Source organism: Mustelus asterias, unplaced genomic scaffold (assembly GCF_964213995.1).
Source record: "Mustelus asterias unplaced genomic scaffold, sMusAst1.hap1.1 HAP1_SCAFFOLD_255, whole genome shotgun sequence".
Lineage (NCBI taxonomy): Eukaryota > Metazoa > Chordata > Chondrichthyes > Carcharhiniformes > Triakidae > Mustelus > Mustelus asterias.
The window spans coordinates 618,391-638,759 of NW_027590222.1; the positions used below are offsets into that span (position 1 = coordinate 618,391).

A 20,369-nucleotide genomic window follows, 5' to 3' on the forward strand; every position below is an offset into this window, starting at 1 on the left:
GGTTACGGTGCGGGGTGGTTGGAGTTACGGTGGGGTAGTTTGGGTTACGGTGCGGGGTGGTTGGGGTTTCGGTACGGGGTGGTTGGAGTTTCGGTGCGGGGTGGTTGGAGTTTCGGTGCGGGGGTGGTTGGAGTTTCGGTGCGGGGGTGGTTGGAGTTTCGGTGCGGGGGTGGTTGGAGTTTCGGTGCGGGGGTGGTTGGGGTTTCGGTGCGGGGGTGGTTGGGGTTACGGTGCGGGGTGGTTTGGGTTACGGTGCGGGGGTGTTTGGGGTTACGGTGCGGGGTGGTTTGGGTTTCGGTGCGGGGTTGGTTGGGGTTTCGGTGCGGGGGTGGTTGGGGTTACGGTGCGGGGGTGGTTGGGGTTACGGTGCGGGGGTGGTTGGGGTTATGGTGCGGAGTGGTTGGGGTTATGGTGCGGGGGTGGCTGGAGTTTCGGTGCGGGGTGGTTGGAGTTTCGGTGCGGGGGTGGTTGGAGTTTCGGTGCGGGGGTGGTTGGGGTTTCGGTGCGGGGGTGGTTGGGGTTTCGGTGCGGGGGTGGTTGGGGTTACGGTGCGGGGTGGTTTGGGTTACGGTGCGGGGTGGTTGGAGTTTCGGTGCGGGGTGGTTGGAGTTTCGGTGCGGGGTGGTTGGGGTTACGGTGCGGGGGTGGTTGGGGTTACGGTGCGGGACTGGTTGGGGTTACGGTGCGGGGGTGGTTGGGGTTACGGCGCGGGGTAGTTGGGGTTACGGTGCGGGGTGGTTGGGGTTTCGGTGCGGGGTGGTTGGGGTTATGGTGCGGGGTGGTTGGAGTTATGGTGCGGAGTGGTTGGGGTTATGGTGCGGGGGTGGCTGGAGTTTCGGTGCGGGGTGGTTGGAGTTTCGGTGCGGGGGTGGTTGGAGTTTCGGTGCGGGGGTGGTTGGAGTTTCGGTGCGGGGGTGGTTGGAGTTTCGGTGCGGGGGTGGTTGGGGTTTCGGTGCGGGGGTGGTTGGGGTTACAGTGCGGGGGTGGTTGGGGTTACGGTGCGGGGTGGTTTGGGTTACGGTGCGGGGGTGTTTGGGGTTACGGTGCGGGGTGGTTTGGGTTTCGGTGCGGGGGGGGTTGGGGTTTCGGTGCGGGGGTGGTTGGGGTTACGGTGCGGGGGTGGTTGGGGTTATGGTGCGGAGTGGTTGGGGTTATGGTGCGGGGGTGGTTGGGGTTACGGTGCGGGGGTGGCTGGAGTTTCGGTGCGGGGTGGTTGGAGTTTCGGTGCGGGGGTGGTTGGAGTTTCGGTGCGGGTGTGGTTGGAGTTTCGGTGCGGGGGTGGTTGGGGTTATGGTGCGGGGTGGTTGGAGTTTCGGTGCGGGGTGGTTGGGGTTACGGTGCGGGGGTGGTTGGGGTTACGGTGCGGGGTGGTTGGAGTTTCGGTGCGGGGGTGGTTGGGGTTTCGGTGCGGGGGTGGTTGGGGTTACGGTGCGGGGGTGGTTGGGGTCATGGTGCGGGGGTGGTTGGGGTTACGGTGCGGGGTGGTTGGAGCTTCGGTGCGGGGGTGGTTGGAGTTTCGGTGCGGAGGTGGTTAGAGTTTCGGTGCGGGGGTGGTTGGGGTTACGGCGCGGGGGTGGTTGGGGTTATGGCGCGGGGGTGGTTGGGGTTACGGTGCGGGGTGGTTGGGGTTTCGGTGCGGGGGTGGTTGGAGTTTCGGTGCGGGGGTGGTTGGGGTTACGGTGCGGGGTGGTTGGAGTTTCGGTGCGGGGGTGGTTGGGGTTTCGGTGCGGGGGTGGTTGGGGTTACGGTGCGGGGTGGTTGGGGTTACGGTGCGGGGGTGGTTGGGGTTACGGTGCGGGGGTGGTTGGGGTTACGGTGCGGGGGTGGTTGGGGTTACGTTGCGGGGGTGGTTGGGGTTACGGTGCGGGGGTGGTTGGGGTTACGGTGCGGGATGGTTGGGGTTACGGTGGGGTAGTTGAGGTTTCGGTGCGGGGTTGTTGGGGTTTCGGTGCGGGGTGGTTGGGGTTACGGTGGGGTAGTTGGGGTTACGGTGCGGGGTGGTTAGGGTTACGGTGGGGTAGTTGGGGTTACGGTGCGGAGTGGTTGGGGTTACGGTGCGGGGTGGTTGGGGTTTCGGTGCGGGGTGGTTGGGGTTATGGTGCGGGGTGGTTGGAGTTATGGTGCGGAGTGGTTGGGGTTATGGTGCGGGGGTGGCTGGAGTTTCGGTGCGGGGTGGTTGGAGTTTCGGTGCGGGGGTGGTTGGAGTTTCGGTGCGGGGGTGGTTGGAGTTTCGGTGCGGGGGTGGTTGGAGTTTCGGTGCGGGGGTGGTTGGGGTTTCGGTGCGGGGGTGGTTGGGGTTACAGTGCGGGGGTGGTTGGGGTTACGGTGCGGGGTGGTTTGGGTTACGGTGCGGGGGTGTTTGGGGTTACGGTGCGGGGTGGTTTGGGTTTCGGTGCGGGGGGGGTTGGGGTTTCGGTGCGGGGGTGGTTGGGGTTACGGTGCGGGGGTGGTTGGGGTTATGGTGCGGAGTGGTTGGGGTTATGGTGCGGGGGTGGTTGGGGTTACAGTGCGGGGGTGGCTGGAGTTTCGGTGCGGGGTGGTTGGAGTTTCGGTGCGGGGGGGGTTGGAGTTTCGGTGCGGGGGTGGTTGGGGTTATGGTGCGGGGTGGTTGGAGTTTCGGTGCGGGGTGGTTGGGGTTACGGTGCGGGGGTGGTTGGGGTTACGGTGCGGGGTGGTTGGAGTTTCGGTGCGGGGGTGGTTGGGGTTTCGGTGCGGGGGTGGTTGGGGTTACGGTGCGGGGGTGGTTGGGGTCATGGTGCGGGGGTGGTTGGGGTTACGGTGCGGGGTGGTTGGAGTTTCGGTGCGGGGGTGGTTGGAGTTTCGGTGCGGAGGTGGTTAGAGTTTCGGTGCGGGGGTGGTTGGGGTTACGGCGCGGGGGTGGTTGGGGTTATGGCGCGGGGGTGGTTGGGGTTACGGTGCGGGGTGGTTGGGGTTTCGGTGCGGGGGTGGTTGGGAGTTTCGGTGCGGGGGTGGTTGGGGTTACGGTGCGGGGTGGTTGGAGTTTCGGTGCGGGGGTGGTTGGGGTTTCGGTGCGGGGGTGGTTGGGGTTACGGTGCGGGGTGGTTGGGGTTACGGTGCGGGGGTGGTTGGGGTTATGGTGCGGGGGTGGTTGGGGTTACGGTGCGGGGGTGGTTGGGGTTACGGTGCGGGGGTGGTTGGGGTTACGGTGCGGGGGTGGTTGGGGTTACGGTGCGGGATGGTTGGGGTTACGGTGGGGTAGTTGAGGTTTCGGTGCGGGGTGGTTGGGGTTTCGGTGCGGGGTGGTTGGGGTTACGGTGGGGTAGTTGGGGTTACGGTGCGGGGTGGTTAGGGTTACGGTGGGGTAGTTGGGGTTACGGTGCGGAGTGGTTGGGGTTACGGTGCGGGTTGGTTGGGGTTTCGGTGCGGGGTGGTTGGTGTTATGGTGCGGAGTGGTTGGGGTTATGGTGCGGGGTGGTTGGAGTTTCGGTGCGGGGTGGTTGGGGTTTCGGTGCGGGGTGGTTGGGGTTATGGTGCGGAGTGGTTGGAGTTTCGGTGCGGGGGTGGTTGGGGTTACGGTGCGGGGGTGGTTGGGGTTACGGTGCGGGGTGGTTGGAGGTTCGGTGCGGGGTGGTTGGGGTTACGGTGCGGGGGTGGTTGGGGTTACGGTGCGGGGGTGGTTGGGGTTCCGGTGGGGTAGTTGGGGTTACGGTGCGGGGTGGTTGGGGTTTCGGTACGGGGTGGTTGGGGTTATGGTGCGGGGGTGATTGGGGGTACGGCGGGGTAGTTGGGGTTACGGTGCGGGGTGGTTGGGGTTACGGTGCGGGGGGTGGTTGGGGTTACGGTGGGGTAGTTGGGGTTACGGTGCGGGGTGGTTGGGGTTTCGGTGCGGGGTGGTTGGGGTTATGGTGCGGGGTGGTTGGGGTTATGGTGCGGGGTGGTTGGAGTTTCGGTGCGGGGGTGGTTGGGGTTATGGTGCGGGGTGGTTGGGGTTATGGTGCGGGGTGGTTGGAGTTTCGGTGCGGGGGTGGTTGGGGTTATGGTGCGGGGTGGTTGGAGTTTCGGTGCGGGGTGGTTGGGGTTACGGTGCGGGGGTGGTTGGGGTTACGGTGCGGGGTGGTTGGAGTTTCGGTGCGGGGTGGTTGGAGTTTCGGTGCGGGGTGGTTGGGGTTACGGTGCGGGGGTGGTTGGGGTTACGGTGCGGGGTGGTTGGGGTTTCGGTACGGGGTGGTTGGCGTTATGGTGCGGGGGTGATTGGGGTTACGGTGGGGTAGTTGGGGTTACGGTGCGGGGTGGTTGGGGTTTCGGTGCGGGGTGGTTGGAGTTTCGGTGCGGGGTGGTTGGGGTTACAGTGCGGGGGTGGTTGGGGTTACGGTGCGGGGGTGGTTGGGGTTACGGTGCGGGGGTGGTTGGGGTTACGGTGCGGGGGTGGTTGGGGTTACGGCGCGAGGTAGTTGGGGTTATGGTGCGGGGTGGTTGGGGTTTCGGTGCGGGGTGGTTGGGGTTATGGCGCGGGGTGGTTGGGGTTATGGTGCGGAGTGGTTGGGGTTATGGTGCGGGGGTGGCTGGAGTTTCGGTGCGGGGTGGTTGGAGTTTCGGTGCGGGGGTGGTTGGAGTTTCGGTGCGGGGGTGGTTGGAGTTTCGGTGCGGGGGTGGTTGGAGTTTCGGTGCGGGGGTGGTTGGAGTTTCGGTGCGGGGGTGGTTGGGGTTTCGGTGCGGGGGTGGTTGGGGTTTCGGTGCGGGGGTGGTTGGGGTTACGGTGCGGGGTGGTTTGGGTTACGGTGCGGGGGTGTTTGGGGTTACGGTGCGGGGTGGTTTGGGTTTCGGTGCGGGGGTGGTTGGGGTTTCGGTGCGGGGGTGGTTGGGGTTACGGTGCGGGGGTGGTTGGGGTTATGGTGCGGAGTGGTTGGAGTTTCGGTGCGGGGGTGGCTGGAGTTTCGGTGCGGGGGTGGTTGGGGTTACGGTGCGGGGGTGGTTGGGGTTACGGTGCGGGGGTGGTTGGGGTTACGGTGCGGGGGTGGTTGGGGTTACGGTGGGGTAGTTGGGGTTACGGTGCGGGGTGGTTGGGGTTACGGTGGGGTAGTTGAGGTTTCGGTGCGGGGTGGTTGGGGTTTCGGTGCGGGGTGGTTGGGGTTTCGGTGCGGGGTGGTTGGGGTTACGGTGGGGTAGTTGGGGTTACGGTGCGGGGTGGTTAGGGTTACGGTGGGGTAGTTGGGGTTACGGTGCGGTGTGGTTGGGGTTACGGTGCGGGGTGGTTGGGGTTTCGGTGCGGGGTGGTTGGGGTTATGGTGCGGAGTGGTTGGGGTTATGGTGCGGGGTGGTTGGAGTTTCGGTGCGGGGTGGTTGGGGTTTCGGTGCGGGGTGGTTGGGGTTATGGTGCGGAGGGTTGGAGTTTCGGTGCGGGGGTGGTTGGGGTTACGGTGCGGGGGTGGTTGGGGTTACGGTGCGGGGTGGTTGGAGTTTCGCTGCGGGGTGGTTGGGGTTACGGTGCGGGGGTGGTTGGGGTTACGGTGCGGGGGTGGTTGGGGTTACGGTGGGGTAGTTGGGGTTACGGTGCGGGGTGGTTGGGGTTTCGGTACGGGGTGGTTGGGGTTATGGTGCGGGGGTGATTGGGGTTACGGTGGGGTAGTTGGGGTTACGGTGCGGGGTGGTTGGGGTTATGGTGCGGGGGTGGTTGGGGTTACGGTGGGGTAATTGGGGTTACGGTGCGGGGTGGTTGGGGTTTCGGTGCGGGTTGGTTGGCGTTATGGTGCGGGGGTGATTGGGGTTACGGCGCGGGGTAGTTGGGGTTATGGTGCGGAGTGGTTGGGGTTATGGTGCGGGGGTGGCTGGAGTTTCGGTGCGGGGTGGTTGGAGTTTCGGTGCGGGGGTGGTTGGAGTTTCGGTGCGGGGGTGGTTGGGGTTTCGGTGCGGGGGTGGTTGGGGTTACGGTGCGGGGTGGTTTGGGTTACGGTGCGGGGGTGTTTGGGGTTACGGTGCGGGGTGGTTTGGGTTTCGGTGCGGGGTGGTTGGGGTTTCGGTGCGGGGGTGGTTGGGGTTACGGTGCGGGGGTGGTTGGGGTTACGGTGCGGGGTGGTTGGGGTTTCGGTGCGGAGTGGTTGGGGTTATGGTGCGGGGGTGGTTGGGGTTTCGGTGCGGGGTGGTTGGAGTTTCGGTGCGGGGGTGGTTGGAGTTTCGGTGCGGGGGTGGTTGGAGTTTTGGTGCGGGGTGGTTGGAGTTTCGGTGCGGGGATGGTTGGAGTTTCGGTGCGGGGTGGTTGGGGTTACGGCGCGGGGTGGTTGGGGTTACGGCGCGGGGTGGTTGGGGTTACGGCACGGGGGTGGTTGGGGTTACGGTGCGGGGTGGTTGGGGTTATGGTGCGGGGGTGGTTGGGGTTATGGTGCGGGTGGTTGGGGTTACGGTGCGGGGTGGTTGGAGTTTCGGCGCGGGGTGGTTGGGGTTACGGTGCGGGGTCGTTGGGGTTACGGTGCGGGGTGGTTGGGGTTACGGTGCGGGGTGGTTGGGGTTACGGTGCGGGGTGGTTGGGGTTACGGTGCGGGGGTGGTTGGGGTTACGGTTTGGGGGGTGGTTGGGGTTACGGTGCGGGGTGGTTCGGGTTACGGTGCGGGGGTGGTTGGGGTTACGGTGCGGGGGTGGTTGGGGATACGGTGCGGGTGTGGTTGGGGTTACGGTGCGGGGTGGTTGGGGTTACGGCGCGGGGGTGGTTGGGGTTACGGCGCGGGGGTGGTTGGGGTTACGGTGCGGGGGTGGTTGGGGTTACGGTGCGGGGTGGTTGGGGTTACGGTGCGGGGGTGGTTGGGGTTACGGTGCGGGGTGGTTGGGGTTACGGTGCGGGGGTGGTTGGGGTTACGGTGCGGGGGTGGTTGGGGTTACGGTGCGGGGGTGGTTGGGGTTACGGTGCGGGGGTGTTTGGGGTTACGGTGCGGGGTGGTTGGGGTTACGGTGCGGGGGTGGTTGGGGTTACGGTGGGGTAGTTGGGGTTACGGTGCGGGGTGGTTGGGGTTACGGTGGGGTAGTTGAGGTTTCGGTGCGGGGTGGTTGGGGTTTCGGTACGGGGTGGTTGGGGTTTCGGTGCGGTGTGGTTGGGGTTACGGTGGGGTAGTTGGGGTTACGGTGCGGGGTGGTTAGGGTTACGGTGGGGTAGTTGGAGTTACGGTGCGGTGTGGTTGGGGTTACGGTGCGGGGTGGTTGGGGTTTCGGTGCGGGGTGGTTGGGGTTATGGTGCGGAGTGGTTGGGGTTATGGTGCGGGGGTGGTTGGAGTTTCGGTGCGGGGTGGTTGGGGTTTCGGTGCGGGGTGGTTGGGGTTATGGTGCGGAGTGGTTGGAGTTTCGGTGCGGGGGTGGTTGGGGCTACGGTGCGGGGGTGGTTGGGGTTACGGTGCGGGGTGGTTGGAGTTACGGTGGGGTAGTTTGGGTTACGGTGCGGGGTGGTTGGGGTTTCGGTACGGGGTGGTTGGGGTTATGGTGCGGAGTGGTTGGGGTTATGGTGCGGGGTGGTTGGAGTTTCGGTGCGGGGTGGTTGGGGTTTCGGTGCGGGGTGGTTGGGGTTATGGTGCGGAGTGGTTGGAGTTTCGGTGCGGGGGTGGTTGGGGTTACGGTGCGGGGGTGGTTGGGGTTACGGTGCGGGGGTGGTTGGGGTTACGGTGGGGTAGTTTGGGTTACGGTGCGGGGTTGTTGGGGTTTCGGTACGGGGTGGTTGGGGTTATGGTGCGGGGGTGATTGGGGTTACGGTGGGGTAGTTGGGGTTACGGTGCGGGGTGGTTGGGGTTATGGTGCGGGGGTGGTTGGGGTTACGGTGGGGTAGTTGGGGTTACGGTGCGGGGTGGTTGGGGTTTCGGTGCGGGGTGGTTGGGGTTTCGGTGCGGGGTGGTTGGGGTTACGGTGGGGTAGTTGGGGTTACGGTGCGGGGTGGTTAGGATTACGGTGGGGTAGTTGGAGTTACGGTGCGGTGTGGTTGGGGTTACGGTGCGGGGTGGTTGGAGTTTCGGTGCGGGGTGGTTGGAGTTACGGTGGGGTAGTTTGGGTTACGGTGCGGGGTGGTTGGGGTTTCGGTACGGGGTGGTTGGAGTTTCGGTGCGGGGTGGTTGGAGTTTCGGTGCGGGGGTGGTTGGAGTTTCGGTGCGGGGGTGGTTGGAGTTTCGGTGCGGGGGTGGTTGGAGTTTCGGTGCGGGGGTGGTTGGGGTTTCGGTGCGGGGGTGGTTGGGGTTACGGTGCGGGGTGGTTTGGGTTACGGTGCGGGGGTGTTTGGGGTTACGGTGCGGGGTGGTTTGGGTTTCGGTGCGGGGTTGGTTGGGGTTTCGTTGCGGGAGTGGTTGGGGTTACGGTGCGGGGGTGGTTGGGGTTATGGTGCGGAGTGGTTGGGGTTATGGTGCGGGGGTGGCTGGAGTTTCGGTGCGGGGTGGTTGGAGTTTCGGTGCGGGGGTGGTTGGAGTTTCGGTGCGGGGGTGGTTGGGGTTTCGGTGCGGGGGTGGTTGGGGTTACGGTGCGGGGTGGTTTGGGTTACGGTGCGGGGTGGTTGGAGTTTCGGTGCGGGGTGGTTGGAGTTTCGGTGCGGGGTGGTTGGGGTTACGGTGCGGGGGTGGTTGGGGTTACGGTGCGGGGGTGGTTGGGGTTACGGTGCGGGGGTGGTTGGGGTTACGGCGCGGGGTAGTTGGGGTTACGGTGCGGGGTGGTTGGGGTTTCGGTGCGGGGTGGTTGGGGTTATGGTGCGGGGTGGTTGGAGTTATGGTGCGGAGTGGTTGGGGTTATGGTGCGGGGGTGGCTGGAGTTTCGGTGCGGGGTGGTTGGAGTTTCGGTGCGGGGGTGGTTGGAGTTTCGGTGCGGGGGTGGTTGGAGTTTCGGTGCGGGGGTGGTTGGGGTTTCGGTGCGGGGGTGGTTGGGGTTACAGTGCGGGGGTGGTTGGGGTTATGGTGCGGAGTGGTTGGGGTTACGGTGCGGGGGTGTTTGGGGTTACGGTGCGGGGTGGTTTGGGTTTCGGTGCGGGGGTGGTTGGGGTTTCGGTGCGGGGGTGGTTGGGGTTACGGTGCGGGGGTGGTTGGGGTTATGGCGCGGGGGTGGTTGGGGTTACGGTGCGGGGTGGTTGGGGTTTCGGTGCGGGGGTGGTTGGAGTTTCGGTGCGGGGGTGGTTGGGGTTACGGTGCGGGGTGGTTGGAGTTTCGGTGCGGGGGTGGTTGGGGTTTCGGTGCGGGGGTGGTTGGGGTTACGGTGCGGGGTGGTTGGGGTTACGGTGCGGGGGTGGTTGGGGTTACGGTGCGGGGGTGGTTGGGGTTACGGTGCGGGGGTGGTTGGGGTTACGGTGCGGGGGTGGTTGGGGTTACGGTGCGGGGGTGGTTGGGGTTACGGTGCGGGATGGTTGGGGTTACGGTGGGGTAGTTGAGGTTTCGGTGCGGGGTGGTTGGGGTTTCGGTGCGGGGTGGTTGGGGTTACGGTGCGGGGTGGTTAGGGTTACGGTGGGGTAGTTGGGGTTACGGTGCGGAGTGGTTGGGGTTACGGTGCGGGTTGGTTGGGGTTTCGGTGCGGGGTGGTTGGTGTTATGGTGCGGAGTGGTTGGGGTTATGGTGCGGGGTGGTTGGAGTTTCGGTGCGGGGTGGTTGGGGTTTCGGTGCGGGGTGGTTGGGGTTATGGTGCGGAGTGGTTGGAGTTTCGGTGCGGGGGTGGTTGGGGTTACGGTGCGGGGGTGGTTGGGGTTACGGTGCGGGGTGGTTGGAGTTTCGGTGCGGGGTGGTTGGGGTTACGGTGCGGGGGTGGTTGGGGTTACGGTGCGGGGGTGGTTGGGGTTCCGGTGGGGTAGTTGGGGTTACGGTGCGGGGTGGTTGGGGTTTCGGTACGGGGTGGTTGGGGTTATGGTGCGGGGGTGATTGGGGTTACGGCGGGGTAGTTGGGGTTACGGTGCGGGGTGGTTGGGGTTATGGTGCGGGGGTGGTTGGGGTTACGGTGGGGTAGTTGGGGTTACGGTGCGGGGTGGTTGGGGTTTCGGTGCGGGGTGGTTGGGGTTATGGTGCGGGGTGGTTGGGGTTATGGTGCGGAGTGGTTGGAGTTTCGGTGCGGGGGTGGTTGGGGTTATGGTGCGGGGTGGTTGGGGTTATGGTGCGGGGTGGTTGGAGTTTCGGTGCGGGGGTGGTTGGGGTTATGGTGCGGGGTGGTTGGAGTTTCGGTGCGGGGTGGTTGGGGTTACGGTGCGGGGGTGGTTGGGGTTACGGTGCGGGGTGGTTGGAGTTTCGGTGCGGGGTGGTTGGAGTTTCGGTGCGGGGTGGTTGGGGTTACGGTGCGGGGGTGGTTGGGGTTACGGTGCGGGGTGGTTGGGGTTTCGGTACGGGGTGGTTGGCGTTATGGTGCGGAGTGGTTGGAGTTTCGGTGCGGGGGTGGTTGGGGTTACGGTGCGGGGGTGGTTGGGGTTACGGTGCGGGGGTGGTTGGGGTTACGGTGGGGTAGTTTGGGTTACGGTGCGGGGTTGTTGGGGTTTCGGTACGGGGTGGTTGGGGTTATGGTGCGGGGGTGATTGGGGTTACGGTGGGGTAGTTGGGGTTACGGTGCGGGGTGGTTGGGGTTATGGTGCGGGGGTTGTTGGGGTTACGGTGGGGTAGTTGGGGTTACGGTGCGGGGTGGTTGGGGTTTCGGTGCGGGGTGGTTGGTGTTATGGTGCGGGGTGGTTGGGGTTATGGTGCGGGGTGGTTGGAGTTTCGGTGCGGGGGTGGTTGGGGTTATGGTGCGGGGTGGTTGGGGTTATGGTGCGGGGTGGTTGGAGTTTCGGTGCGGGGGTGGTTGGGGTTATGGTGCGGGGTGGTTGGAGCTTCGGTGCGGGGTGGTTGGGGTTACGGTGCGGGGGTGGTTGGGGTTACGGTGCGGGGTGGTTGGAGTTTCGGTGCGGGGTGGTTGGAGTTTCGGTGCGGGGTGGTTGGGGTTACAGTGCGGGGGTGGTTGGGGTTACGGTGCGGGGGTGGTTGGGGTTACGGTGCGGGGGTGGTTGGGGTTACGGTGCGGGGGTGGTTGGGGTTACGGCGCGAGGTAGTTGGGGTTACGGTGCGGGGTGGTTGGGGTTTCGGTGCGGGGTGGTTGGGGTTATGGCGCGGGGTGGTTGGGGTTATGGTGCGGGGTGGTTGGGGTTATGGTGCGGGGGTGGCTGGAGTTTCGGTGCGGGGTGGTTGGAGTTTCGGTGCGGGGGTGGTTGGAGTTTCGGTGCGGGGGTGGTTGGAGTTTCGGTGCGGGGGTGGTTGGAGTTTCGGTGCGGGGGTGGTTGGAGTTTCGGTGTGGGGGTGGTTGGAGTTTCGGTGCGGGGGTGGTTGGGGTTTCGGTGCGGGGGTGGTTGGGGTTTCGGTGCGGGGGTGGTTGGGGTTACGGTGCGGGCTGGTTTGGGTTACGGTGCGGGGGTGTTTGGGGTTACGGTGCGGGGTGGTTTGGGTTTCGGTGCGGGGGTGGTTGGGGTTTCGGTGCGGGGGTGGTTGGGGTTACGGTGCGGGGGTGGTTGGGGTTACGGTGCGGGGGTGGCTGGAGTTTCGGTGCGGGGTGGTTGGAGTTTCGGTGCGGGGGTGGTTGGAGTTTCGGTGTGGGGGTGGTTGGGGTTTCGGTGCGGGGGTGGTTGGAGTTTCGGTGCGGGGTGGTTGGAGTTTCGGTGCGGGGGTGGCTGGAGTTTCGGTGCGGGGGTGGTTGGGGTTTCGGTGCGGGGGTGGTTGGAGTTTCGGTGCGGGGATGGTTGGAGTTTCGGTGCGGGGGTGGTTGGAGCTTCGGTGCGGGGGTGGCTGGAGTTTCGGTGCGGGGAGGTTGGAGTTTCGGTGTGGGGTGGCTGGAGTTTCGGTGCGGGGTGGCTGGAGTTTCGGTGCGGGGGTGGTTGGAGTTTCGGTGCGGGGGTGGATGGAGTTTCGGTGCGGGGGTGGATGGAGTTTCGGTGCGGGGGTGGTTGGAGTTTCGGTGCGGGGTGGTTGGGGTTACGGTGCGGGGTGGTTGGGGTTACGGTGCGGGGGTGGTTGGGGTTACGGTGGGGTAGTTGGGGTTACGGTGCGGGGTGGTTGGGGTTTCGGTACGGGGTGGTTGGGGTTATGGTGCGGGGGTGATTGGGGTTACGGTGGGGTAGTTGGGGTTACGGTGCGGGGTGGTTGGGGTTATGGTGCGGGGGTGGTTGGGGTTACGGTGGGGTAGTTGGGGTTACGGTGCGGGGTGGTTGGGGTTTCGGTGCGGGGTGGTTGGGGTTATGGTGCGGGGGTGATTGGGGTTACGGCGCGGGGTAGTTGGGGTTATGGTGCTGAGTGGTTGGGGTTATGGTGCGGGGGTGGCTGGAGTTTCGGTGCGGGGTGGTTGGAGTTTCGGTGCGGGGGTGGTTGGAGTTCCGGTGCGGGGGTGGTTGGGGTTTCGGTGCGGGGGTGGTTGGGGTTACGGTGCGGGGTGGTTTGGGTTACGGTGCGGGGGTGTTTGGGGTTACGGTGCGGGGGTGTTTGGGGTTACGGTGCGGGGTGGTTTGGGTTTCGGTGCAGGGTGGTTGGGGTTTCGGTGCGGGGGTGGTTGGGGTTACGGTGCGGGGGTGGTTGGGGTTACGGTGCGGGGTGGTTGGGGTTTCGGTGCGGAGTGGTTGGGGTTATGGTGCGGGGGTGGTTGGGGTTTCGGTGCGGGGTGGTTGGAGTTTCGGTGCGGGGGTGGTTGGAGTTTCGGTGCGGGGGTGGTTGGAGTTTCGGTGCCGGGGTGGTTGGAGTTTTGGTGCGGGGTGGTTGGAGTTTCGGTGCGGGGATGGTTGGAGTTTCGGTGCGGGGTGGTTGGAGTTTCGGTGCGGGGTGGTTGGGGTTACGGCGCGGGGTGGTTGGGGTTACGGCGCGGGGTGGTTGGGGTTACGGCGCGGGGGTGGTTGGGGTTACGGTGCGGGGTGGTTGGGGTTATGGTGCGGGGGTGGTTGGGGTTATGGTGCGGGTGGTTGGGGTTACGGTGCGGGGTGGTTGGAGTTTCGGCGCGGGGTGGTTGGGGTTACGGTGCGGGGTGGTTGGGGTTACAGTGCGGGGTGGTTGGGGTTACGGTGCGGGGTGGTTGGGGTTACGGCGGGGTAGTTGGGGTTACGGTGCGGGGTGGTTGGGGTTATGGTGCGGGGGTGGTTGGGGTTACGGTGGGGTAGTTGGGGTTACGGTGCGGGGTGGTTGGGGTTTCGGTGCGGGGTGGTTGGGGTTATGGTGCGGGGTGGTTGGGGTTATGGTGCGGAGTGGTTGGAGTTTCGGTGCGGGGGTGGTTGGGGTTATGGTGCGGGGTGGTTGGGGTTATGGTGCGGGGTGGTTGGAGTTTCGGTGCGGGGGTGGTTGGGGTTATGGTGCGGGGTGGTTGGAGTTTCGGTGCGGGGTGGTTGGGGTTACGGTGCGGGGGTGGTTGGGGTTACGGTGCGGGGTGGTTGGAGTTTCGGTGCGGGGTGGTTGGAGTTTCGGTGCGGGGTGGTTGGGGTTACGGTGCGGGGGTGGTTGGGGTTACGGTGCGGGGTGGTTGGGGTTTCGGTACGGGGTGGTTGGCGTTATGGTGCGGGGGTGATTGGGGTTACGGTGGGGTAGTTGGGGTTACGGTGCGGGGTGGTTGGGGTTATGGTGCGGGGGTTGTTGGGGTTACGGTGGGGTAGTTGGGGTTACGGTGCGGGGTGGTTGGGGTTTCGGTGCGGGGTGGTTGGTGTTATGGTGCGGGGTGGTTGGGGTTATGGTGCGGGGTGGTTGGAGTTTCGGTGCGGGGGTGGTTGGGGTTATGGTGCGGGGTGGTTGGGGTTATGGTGCGGGGTGGTTGGAGTTTCGGTGCGGGGGTGGTTGGGGTTATGGTGCGGGGTGGTTGGAGCTTCGGTGCGGGGTGGTTGGGGTTACGGTGCGGGGGTGGTTGGGGTTACGGTGCGGGGTGGTTGGAGTTTCGGTGCGGGGTGGTTGGAGTTTCGGTGCGGGGTGGTTGGGGTTACAGTGCGGGGGTGGTTGGGGTTACGGTGCGGGGGTGGTTGGGGTTACGGTGCGGGGGTGGTTGGGGTTACGGTGCGGGGGTGGTTGGGGTTACGGCGCGAGGTAGTTGGGGTTACGGTGCGGGGTGGTTGGGGTTTCGGTGCGGGGTGGTTGGGGTTATGGCGCGGGGTGGTTGGGGTTATGGTGCGGGGTGGTTGGGGTTATGGTGCGGGGGTGGCTGGAGTTTCGGTGCGGGGTGGTTGGAGTTTCGGTGCGGGGGTGGTTGGAGTTTCGGTGCGGGGGTGGTTGGAGTTTCGGTGCGGGGGTGGTTGGAGTTTCGGTGCGGGGGTGGTTGGAGTTTCGGTGTGGGGGTGGTTGGAGTTTCGGTGCGGGGGTGGTTGGGGTTTCGGTGCGGGGGTGGTTGGGGTTTCGGTGCGGGGGTGGTTGGGGTTTCGGTGCGGGGGTGGTTGGGGTTACGGTGCGGGCTGGTTTGGGTTACGGTGCGGGGGTGTTTGGGGTTACGGTGCGGGGTGGTTTGGGTTTCGGTGCGGGGGTGGTTGGGGTTTCGGTGCGGGGGTGGTTGGGGTTACGGTGCGGGGGTGGTTGGGGTTACGGTGCGGGGGTGGCTGGAGTTTCGGTGCGGGGTGGTTGGAGTTTCGGTGCGGGGGTGGTTGGAGTTTCGGTGTGGGGGTGGTTGGGGTTTCGGTGCGGGGGTGGTTGGAGTTTCGGTGCGGGGTGGTTGGAGTTTCGGTGCGGGGGTGGCTGGAGTTTCGGTGCGGGGGTGGTTGGGGTTTCGGTGCGGGGGTGGTTGGAGTTTCGGTGCGGGGATGGTTGGAGTTTCGGTGCGGGGGTGGTTGGAGTTTCGGTGCGGGGGTGGCTGGAGTTTCGGTGCGGGGAGGTTGGAGTTTCGGTGTGGGGTGGCTGGAGTTTCGGTGCGGGGTGGCTGGAGTTTCGGTGCGGGGGTGGTTGGAGTTTCGGTGCGGGGGTGGATGGAGTTTCGGTGCGGGGGTGGTTGGAGTTTCGGTGCGGGGTGGTTGGGGTTACGGTGCGGGGTGGTTGGGGTTACGGTGCGGGGGTGGTTGGGGTTACGGTGGGGTAGTTGGGGTTACGGTGCGGGGTGGTTGGGGTTTCGGTACGGGGTGGTTGGGGTTATGGTGCGGGGGTGATTGGGGTTACGGTGGGGTAGTTGGGGTTACGGTGCGGGGTGGTTGGGGTTATGGTGCGGGGGTGGTTGGGGTTACGGTGGGGTAGTTGGGGTTACGGTGCGGGGTGGTTGGGGTTTCGGTGCGGGGTGGTTGGGGTTATGGTGCGGGGGTGATTGGGGTTACGGCGCGGGGTAGTTGGGGTTATGGTGCTGAGTGGTTGGGGTTATGGTGCGGGGGTGGCTGGAGTTTCGGTGCGGGGTGGTTGGAGTTTCGGTGCGGGGGTGGTTGGAGTTCCGGTGCGGGGGTGGTTGGGGTTTCGGTGCGGGGGTGGTTGGGGTTACGGTGCGGGGTGGTTTGGGTTACGGTGCGGGGGTGTTTGGGGTTACGGTGCGGGGGTGTTTGGGGTTACGGTGCGGGGTGGTTTGGGTTTCGGTGCAGGGTGGTTGGGGTTTCGGTGCGGGGGTGGTTGGGGTTACGGTGCGGGGGTGGTTGGGGTTACGGTGCGGGGTGGTTGGGGTTTCGGTGCGGAGTGGTTGGGGTTATGGTGCGGGGGTGGTTGGGGTTTCGGTGCGGGGTGGTTGGAGTTTCGGTGCGGGGGTGGTTGGAGTTTCGGTGCGGGGGTGGTTGGAGTTTCGGTGCCGGGGTGGTTGGAGTTTTGGTGCGGGGTGGTTGGAGTTTCGGTGCGGGGATGGTTGGAGTTTCGGTGCGGGGTGGTTGGAGTTTCGGTGCGGGGTGGTTGGGGTTACGGCGCGGGGTGGTTGGGGTTACGGCGCGGGGTGGTTGGGGTTACGGCGCGGGGGTGGTTGGGGTTACGGTGCGGGGTGGTTGGGGTTATGGTGCGGGGGTGGTTGGGGTTATGGTGCGGGTGGTTGGGGTTACGGTGCGGGGTGGTTGGAGTTTCGGCGCGGGGTGGTTGGGGTTACGGTGCGGGGTGGTTGGGGTTACAGTGCGGGGTGGTTGGGGTTACGGTGCGGGGTGGTTGGGGTTACGGTGCGGGGGTGGTTGGGGTTACGGTGCGGGGGTGGTTGGGGTTACGGTGCGGGGTGGTTGGGGTTACGGTGCGGGGGTGGTTGGGGTTACGGTGCGGGGGTGGTTGGGGTTACGGTGCGGGGGTGGTTGGGGTTACGGTGCGGGGTGGTTGGGGTTACGGTGCGGGGTGGTTGGGGTTACGGTGCGGGGGTGGTTGGGGTTACGGCGCGGGGGTGTTTGGGGTTACGGTGCGGGGGTGGTTGGGGTTACGGTGCGGGGGTGGTTGGTGTTACGGTGCGGGGTAGTTGGGGTTACGGTGCGGGGTGGTTGGGGTTACGGTGCGGGGGTGGTTGGGGTTACGGTGCGGGGGTGGTTGGGGTTACGGTGCGGGGGTGGTTGGGGTTACGGTGCGGGGGTGGTTGGGGTTACGGTGCGGGGGTGGTTGGGGTTACGGTGCGGGGGTGGTTGGGGTTACGGTGGGGTAGTTGGGGTTACGGTGCGGGGTGGTTGGGGTTACGGTGGGGTAGTTGAGGTTTCGGTGCGGGGTGGTTGGGGTTTCGGTGCGGGGTGGTTGGGGTTTCGGTGCGGGGTGGTTGGGGTTACGGTGGGGTAGTTGGGGTTACGGTGCGGGGTGGTTAGGGTTACGGTGGGGTAGTTGGGGTTACGGTGCGGTGTGGTTGGGGTTACGGTGCGGGGTGGTTGGGGTTTCGGTGCGGGGTGGTTGGGGTTTCGGTGCGGGGTGGTTGGGGTTATGGTGCGGAGTGGTTGGGGTTATGGTGCGGGGTGGTTGGAGTTTCGGTGCGGGGTGGTTGGGGTTTCGGTGCGGGGTGGTTGGGGTTATGGTGCGGAGGGTTGGAGTTTCGGTGCGGGGGTGGTTGGGGTTACGGTGCGGGGGTGGTTGGGGTTACGGTGCGGGGTGGTTGGAGTTTCGGTGCGGGGTGGTTGGGGTTACGGTGCGGGGGTGGTTGGGGTTACGGTGCGGGGGTGGTTGGGGTTACGGTGGGGTAGTTGGGGTTACGGTGCGGGGTGGTTGGGGTTTCGGTACGGGGTGGTTGGGGTTATGGTGCGGGGGTGATTGGGGTTACGGTGGGGTAGTTGGGGTTACGGTGCGGGGTGGTTGGGGTTATGGTGCGGGGGTGGTTGGGGTTACGGTGGGGTAGTTGGGGTTACGGTGCGGTGTGGTTGGGGTTTCGGTGCGGGTTGGTTGGCGTTATGGTGCGGGGGTGATTGGGGTTACGGCGCGGGGTAGTTGGGGTTATGGTGCGGAGTGGTTGGGGTTATGGTGCGGGGGTGGCTGGAGTTTCGGTGCGGGGTGGTTGGAGTTTCGGTGCGGGGGTGGTTGGAGTTTCGGTGCGGGGGTGGTTGGAGTTTCGGTGCGGGGGTGGTTGGGGTTTCGGTGCGGGGGTGGTTGGGGTTACGGTGCGAGGTGGTTTGGGTTACGGTGCGGGGGTGTTTGGGGTTACGGTGCGGGGTGGTTTGGGTTTCGGTGCGGGGTGGTTGGGGTTTCGGTGCGGGGGTGGTTGGGGTTACGGTGCGGGGGTGGTTGGGGTTACGGTGCGGGGTGGTTGGGGTTTCGGTGCGGAGTGGTTGGGGTTATGGTGCGGGGGTGGTTGGGGTTTCGGTGCGGGGTGGTTGGAGCTTCGGTGCGGGGGTGGTTGGAGTTTCGGTGCGGGGGTGGTTGGAGTTTTGGTGCGGGGTGGTTGGAGTTTCGGTGCGGGGATGGTTGGAGTTTCGGTGCGGGGTGGTTGGAGTTTCGGTGCGGGGTGGTTGGGGTTACGGCGCGGGGTGGTTGGGGTTACGGCGCGGGGTGGTTGGGGTTACGGCACGGGGGTGGTTGGGGTTACGGTGCGGGGTGGTTGGGGTTATGGTGCGGGGGTGGTTGGGGTTATGGTGCGGGTGGTTGGGGTTACGGTGCGGGGTGGTTGGAGTTTCGGCGCGGGGTCGTTGGGGTTACGGTGCGGGGTCGTTGGGGTTACGGTGCGGGGTGGTTGGGGTTACGGTGCGGGGTGGTTGGGGTTACGGTGCGGGGTGGTTGGGGTTACGGTGCGGGGGTGGTTGGGGTTACGGTGCGGGGGTGGTTGGGGTTACGGTGCGGGGTGGTTGGGGTTACGGTGCGGGGGTGGTTGGGGTTACGGTGCGGGGGTGGTTGGGGTTACGGTGCGGGGGTGGTTGGGGTTACGGTGCGGGGTGGTTGGGGTTACGGCGCGGGGGTGGTTGGGGTTACGGCGCGGGGGTGGTTGGGGTTACGGTGCGGGGGTGGTTAGGGTTACGGTGCGGGGGTGGTTGGGGTTACGGTGCGGGGTGGTTGGGGTTACGGTGCGGGGGTGGTTGGGGTTACGGTGCGGGGTGGTTGGGGTTACGGTGCGGGGGTGGTTGGGGTTACGGTGCGGGGGTGGTTGGGGTTACGGTGCGGGGGTGGTTGGGGTTACGGTGCGGTGTTTGTGCTCCATACTTTATGCATTTTCTTTCGTGCAGGAAGTATCCATCCAGGCAGCTCTCACAGCGCTCCCCTGAACTGTTGTTCTGACAGTGAACACAGACAGCACTCTCCTCCCATGGCCCCTCTAAGAGCCAGCTCGTAATCTGTACAGGACCAAGTGTGGAGACTGCATTAATCAACGTCACAACTGATCAAAGGAGAGAACTGGTTAATGACAGTAACACACACGTCCCAGGTGCACACACAGCTGCAGCCCACACGTACACTGCTCCATAGACCACACTTGGGTTTAGGTACAGTGTCAGGGGACTGGCAGGACTCTCGCCACTCCCTGCCTGCCTGGGGAGACCCTCGACACTGACCCAGTGCCCCATGCCCCAGTTGAAGATGTGGCTGTGGATTTAGGGAAGCAGGTTATGAAAGCTGAGTGTGCAGTTCCCCTGGAGAATCCTCTGGGGCAGTTTGAATGGAAGATCCCTCCGAAACACGAGGAGGGGATGGCAGTGCCAGAGCGATGGAGAGTGAGGGGGTTTTCCTGGGTTTGGGACAGCTATGACAGCACTAACCTTGGCTGGGTCCAGTGGATATTTCTCTGCCTCTGTCCTGGCTTTCTCGTAGTGTTCCCTGGTCACACAGATGTGGCTGTTGTTGTTGCAGTAGCTGCTGCAGGGTTTACAGAGCCCGCCAGCCACCGCTGAGCCCACGAACAACGGCTGGCACTTCTCGCAATGGTCGCCCTAAAACATACGAAGCAGGAGACATTACTGCCCTGACCCACAATCCGCACACTCAACCGATCCCCCCCCCCGCCGCCCCCCACTCACCCAGCGCACCCCCCTCCCAACACGCTCACCCACGCCCCCACGCTCACCCAGCCTCCCCCACGCTCACCCACACCCCCCCACGCTCACCCACACCCCCCACACGCTCACCCCACCCCCCCACGCTCACCCACACCCCCCCCACGCTCACCCACACGCTGACCCACACCCGCCACACGCTCACCCCAACCCCCCACGCTCACCCACATCCCACACACGCTCACCTACACCCCACACACGCTCACCTACACATCCCCAACGCTCACCCACACCCCCCCCACGCTCACCCAGCCTCACCCACACCCACACTCCCCGCACGCTCACGCAGCCTCCCCCACACCCCCCACACACTCACCCAGCCTCCCCCGCACGCTCACCCACACCCCCCCCACGCTCACCCACACTCACGCACGCTCACCCACACTCCCCGCACGCTCACCCACACCCCCCGCACGCTCACCCACACCCCCCGCACGCTCACCCACACCCCCCGCACGCTCACCCACACCCCCCGCAAGCTCACCCACACCCCCCCGCACGCTCACCCACACCCCCCGCACGCTCACCCACACCCCCCGCACGCTCACCCACACCCCCCGCACGCTCACCCACACCCCCCGCACGCTCACCCACACCCCCCGCACGCGCACCCACACCCCCCGCACGCTCACCCACACCCACGGCACGCTCACCCACACCCCCCGCACGCTCACCCACACCCCCCCGCCGCTCACACACACCCCCCGCACGCTCACCCACACCCCCCCGCACGCTCACCCACACCCCCCGCACGCTCACCCACACCCCCCGCACGCTCACCCACACCCCCCGCACGCTCACCCACACCCCCCGCATGCTCACCCACACCCCCCGCACGCTCACCCACACCCCCCGCACGCTCACCCACACCCCCCGCACGCTCATCCACACCCCCCGCACGCTCACCCACACCCCCCGCACGCTCACCCACACCCCCCGCACGCTCACCCACACCCCCCGCACGCTCACCCACACCCCCCGCACGCTCACCCACACCCCCCGCACGCTCACCCACACCCCCCGCACGCTCACCCACACCCCCCGCACGCTCACCCACACCCCCCGCACGCTCACCCACACCCCCCGCACGCTCACCCACACCCCCCGCACGCTCACCCACACC

The 20,369-nt window shown here is 65.9% G+C and overlaps 1 protein-coding gene across 1 annotated transcript in view; it reads right to left on the reverse strand.

Annotated features, from left to right (window-relative positions):
* The window catches only part of LOC144485965 (multiple epidermal growth factor-like domains protein 8), a gene marked incomplete at its 5' end in the record, with an annotated part of 41,375 nt that extends 22,252 nt beyond the window's left edge, over window positions 1-19,123 (reverse strand). Inside the window, 2 exons of the mRNA XM_078204039.1 lie at window positions 18,399-18,529; window positions 18,953-19,123. Of these exons, the coding sequence (XP_078060165.1) occupies window positions 18,399-18,529; window positions 18,953-19,123 (302 nt within the window). The remainder of the gene's footprint in view (window positions 1-18,398; window positions 18,530-18,952) is intronic.
* Between the last annotated feature and the right edge of the window lie 1,246 nt (window positions 19,124-20,369).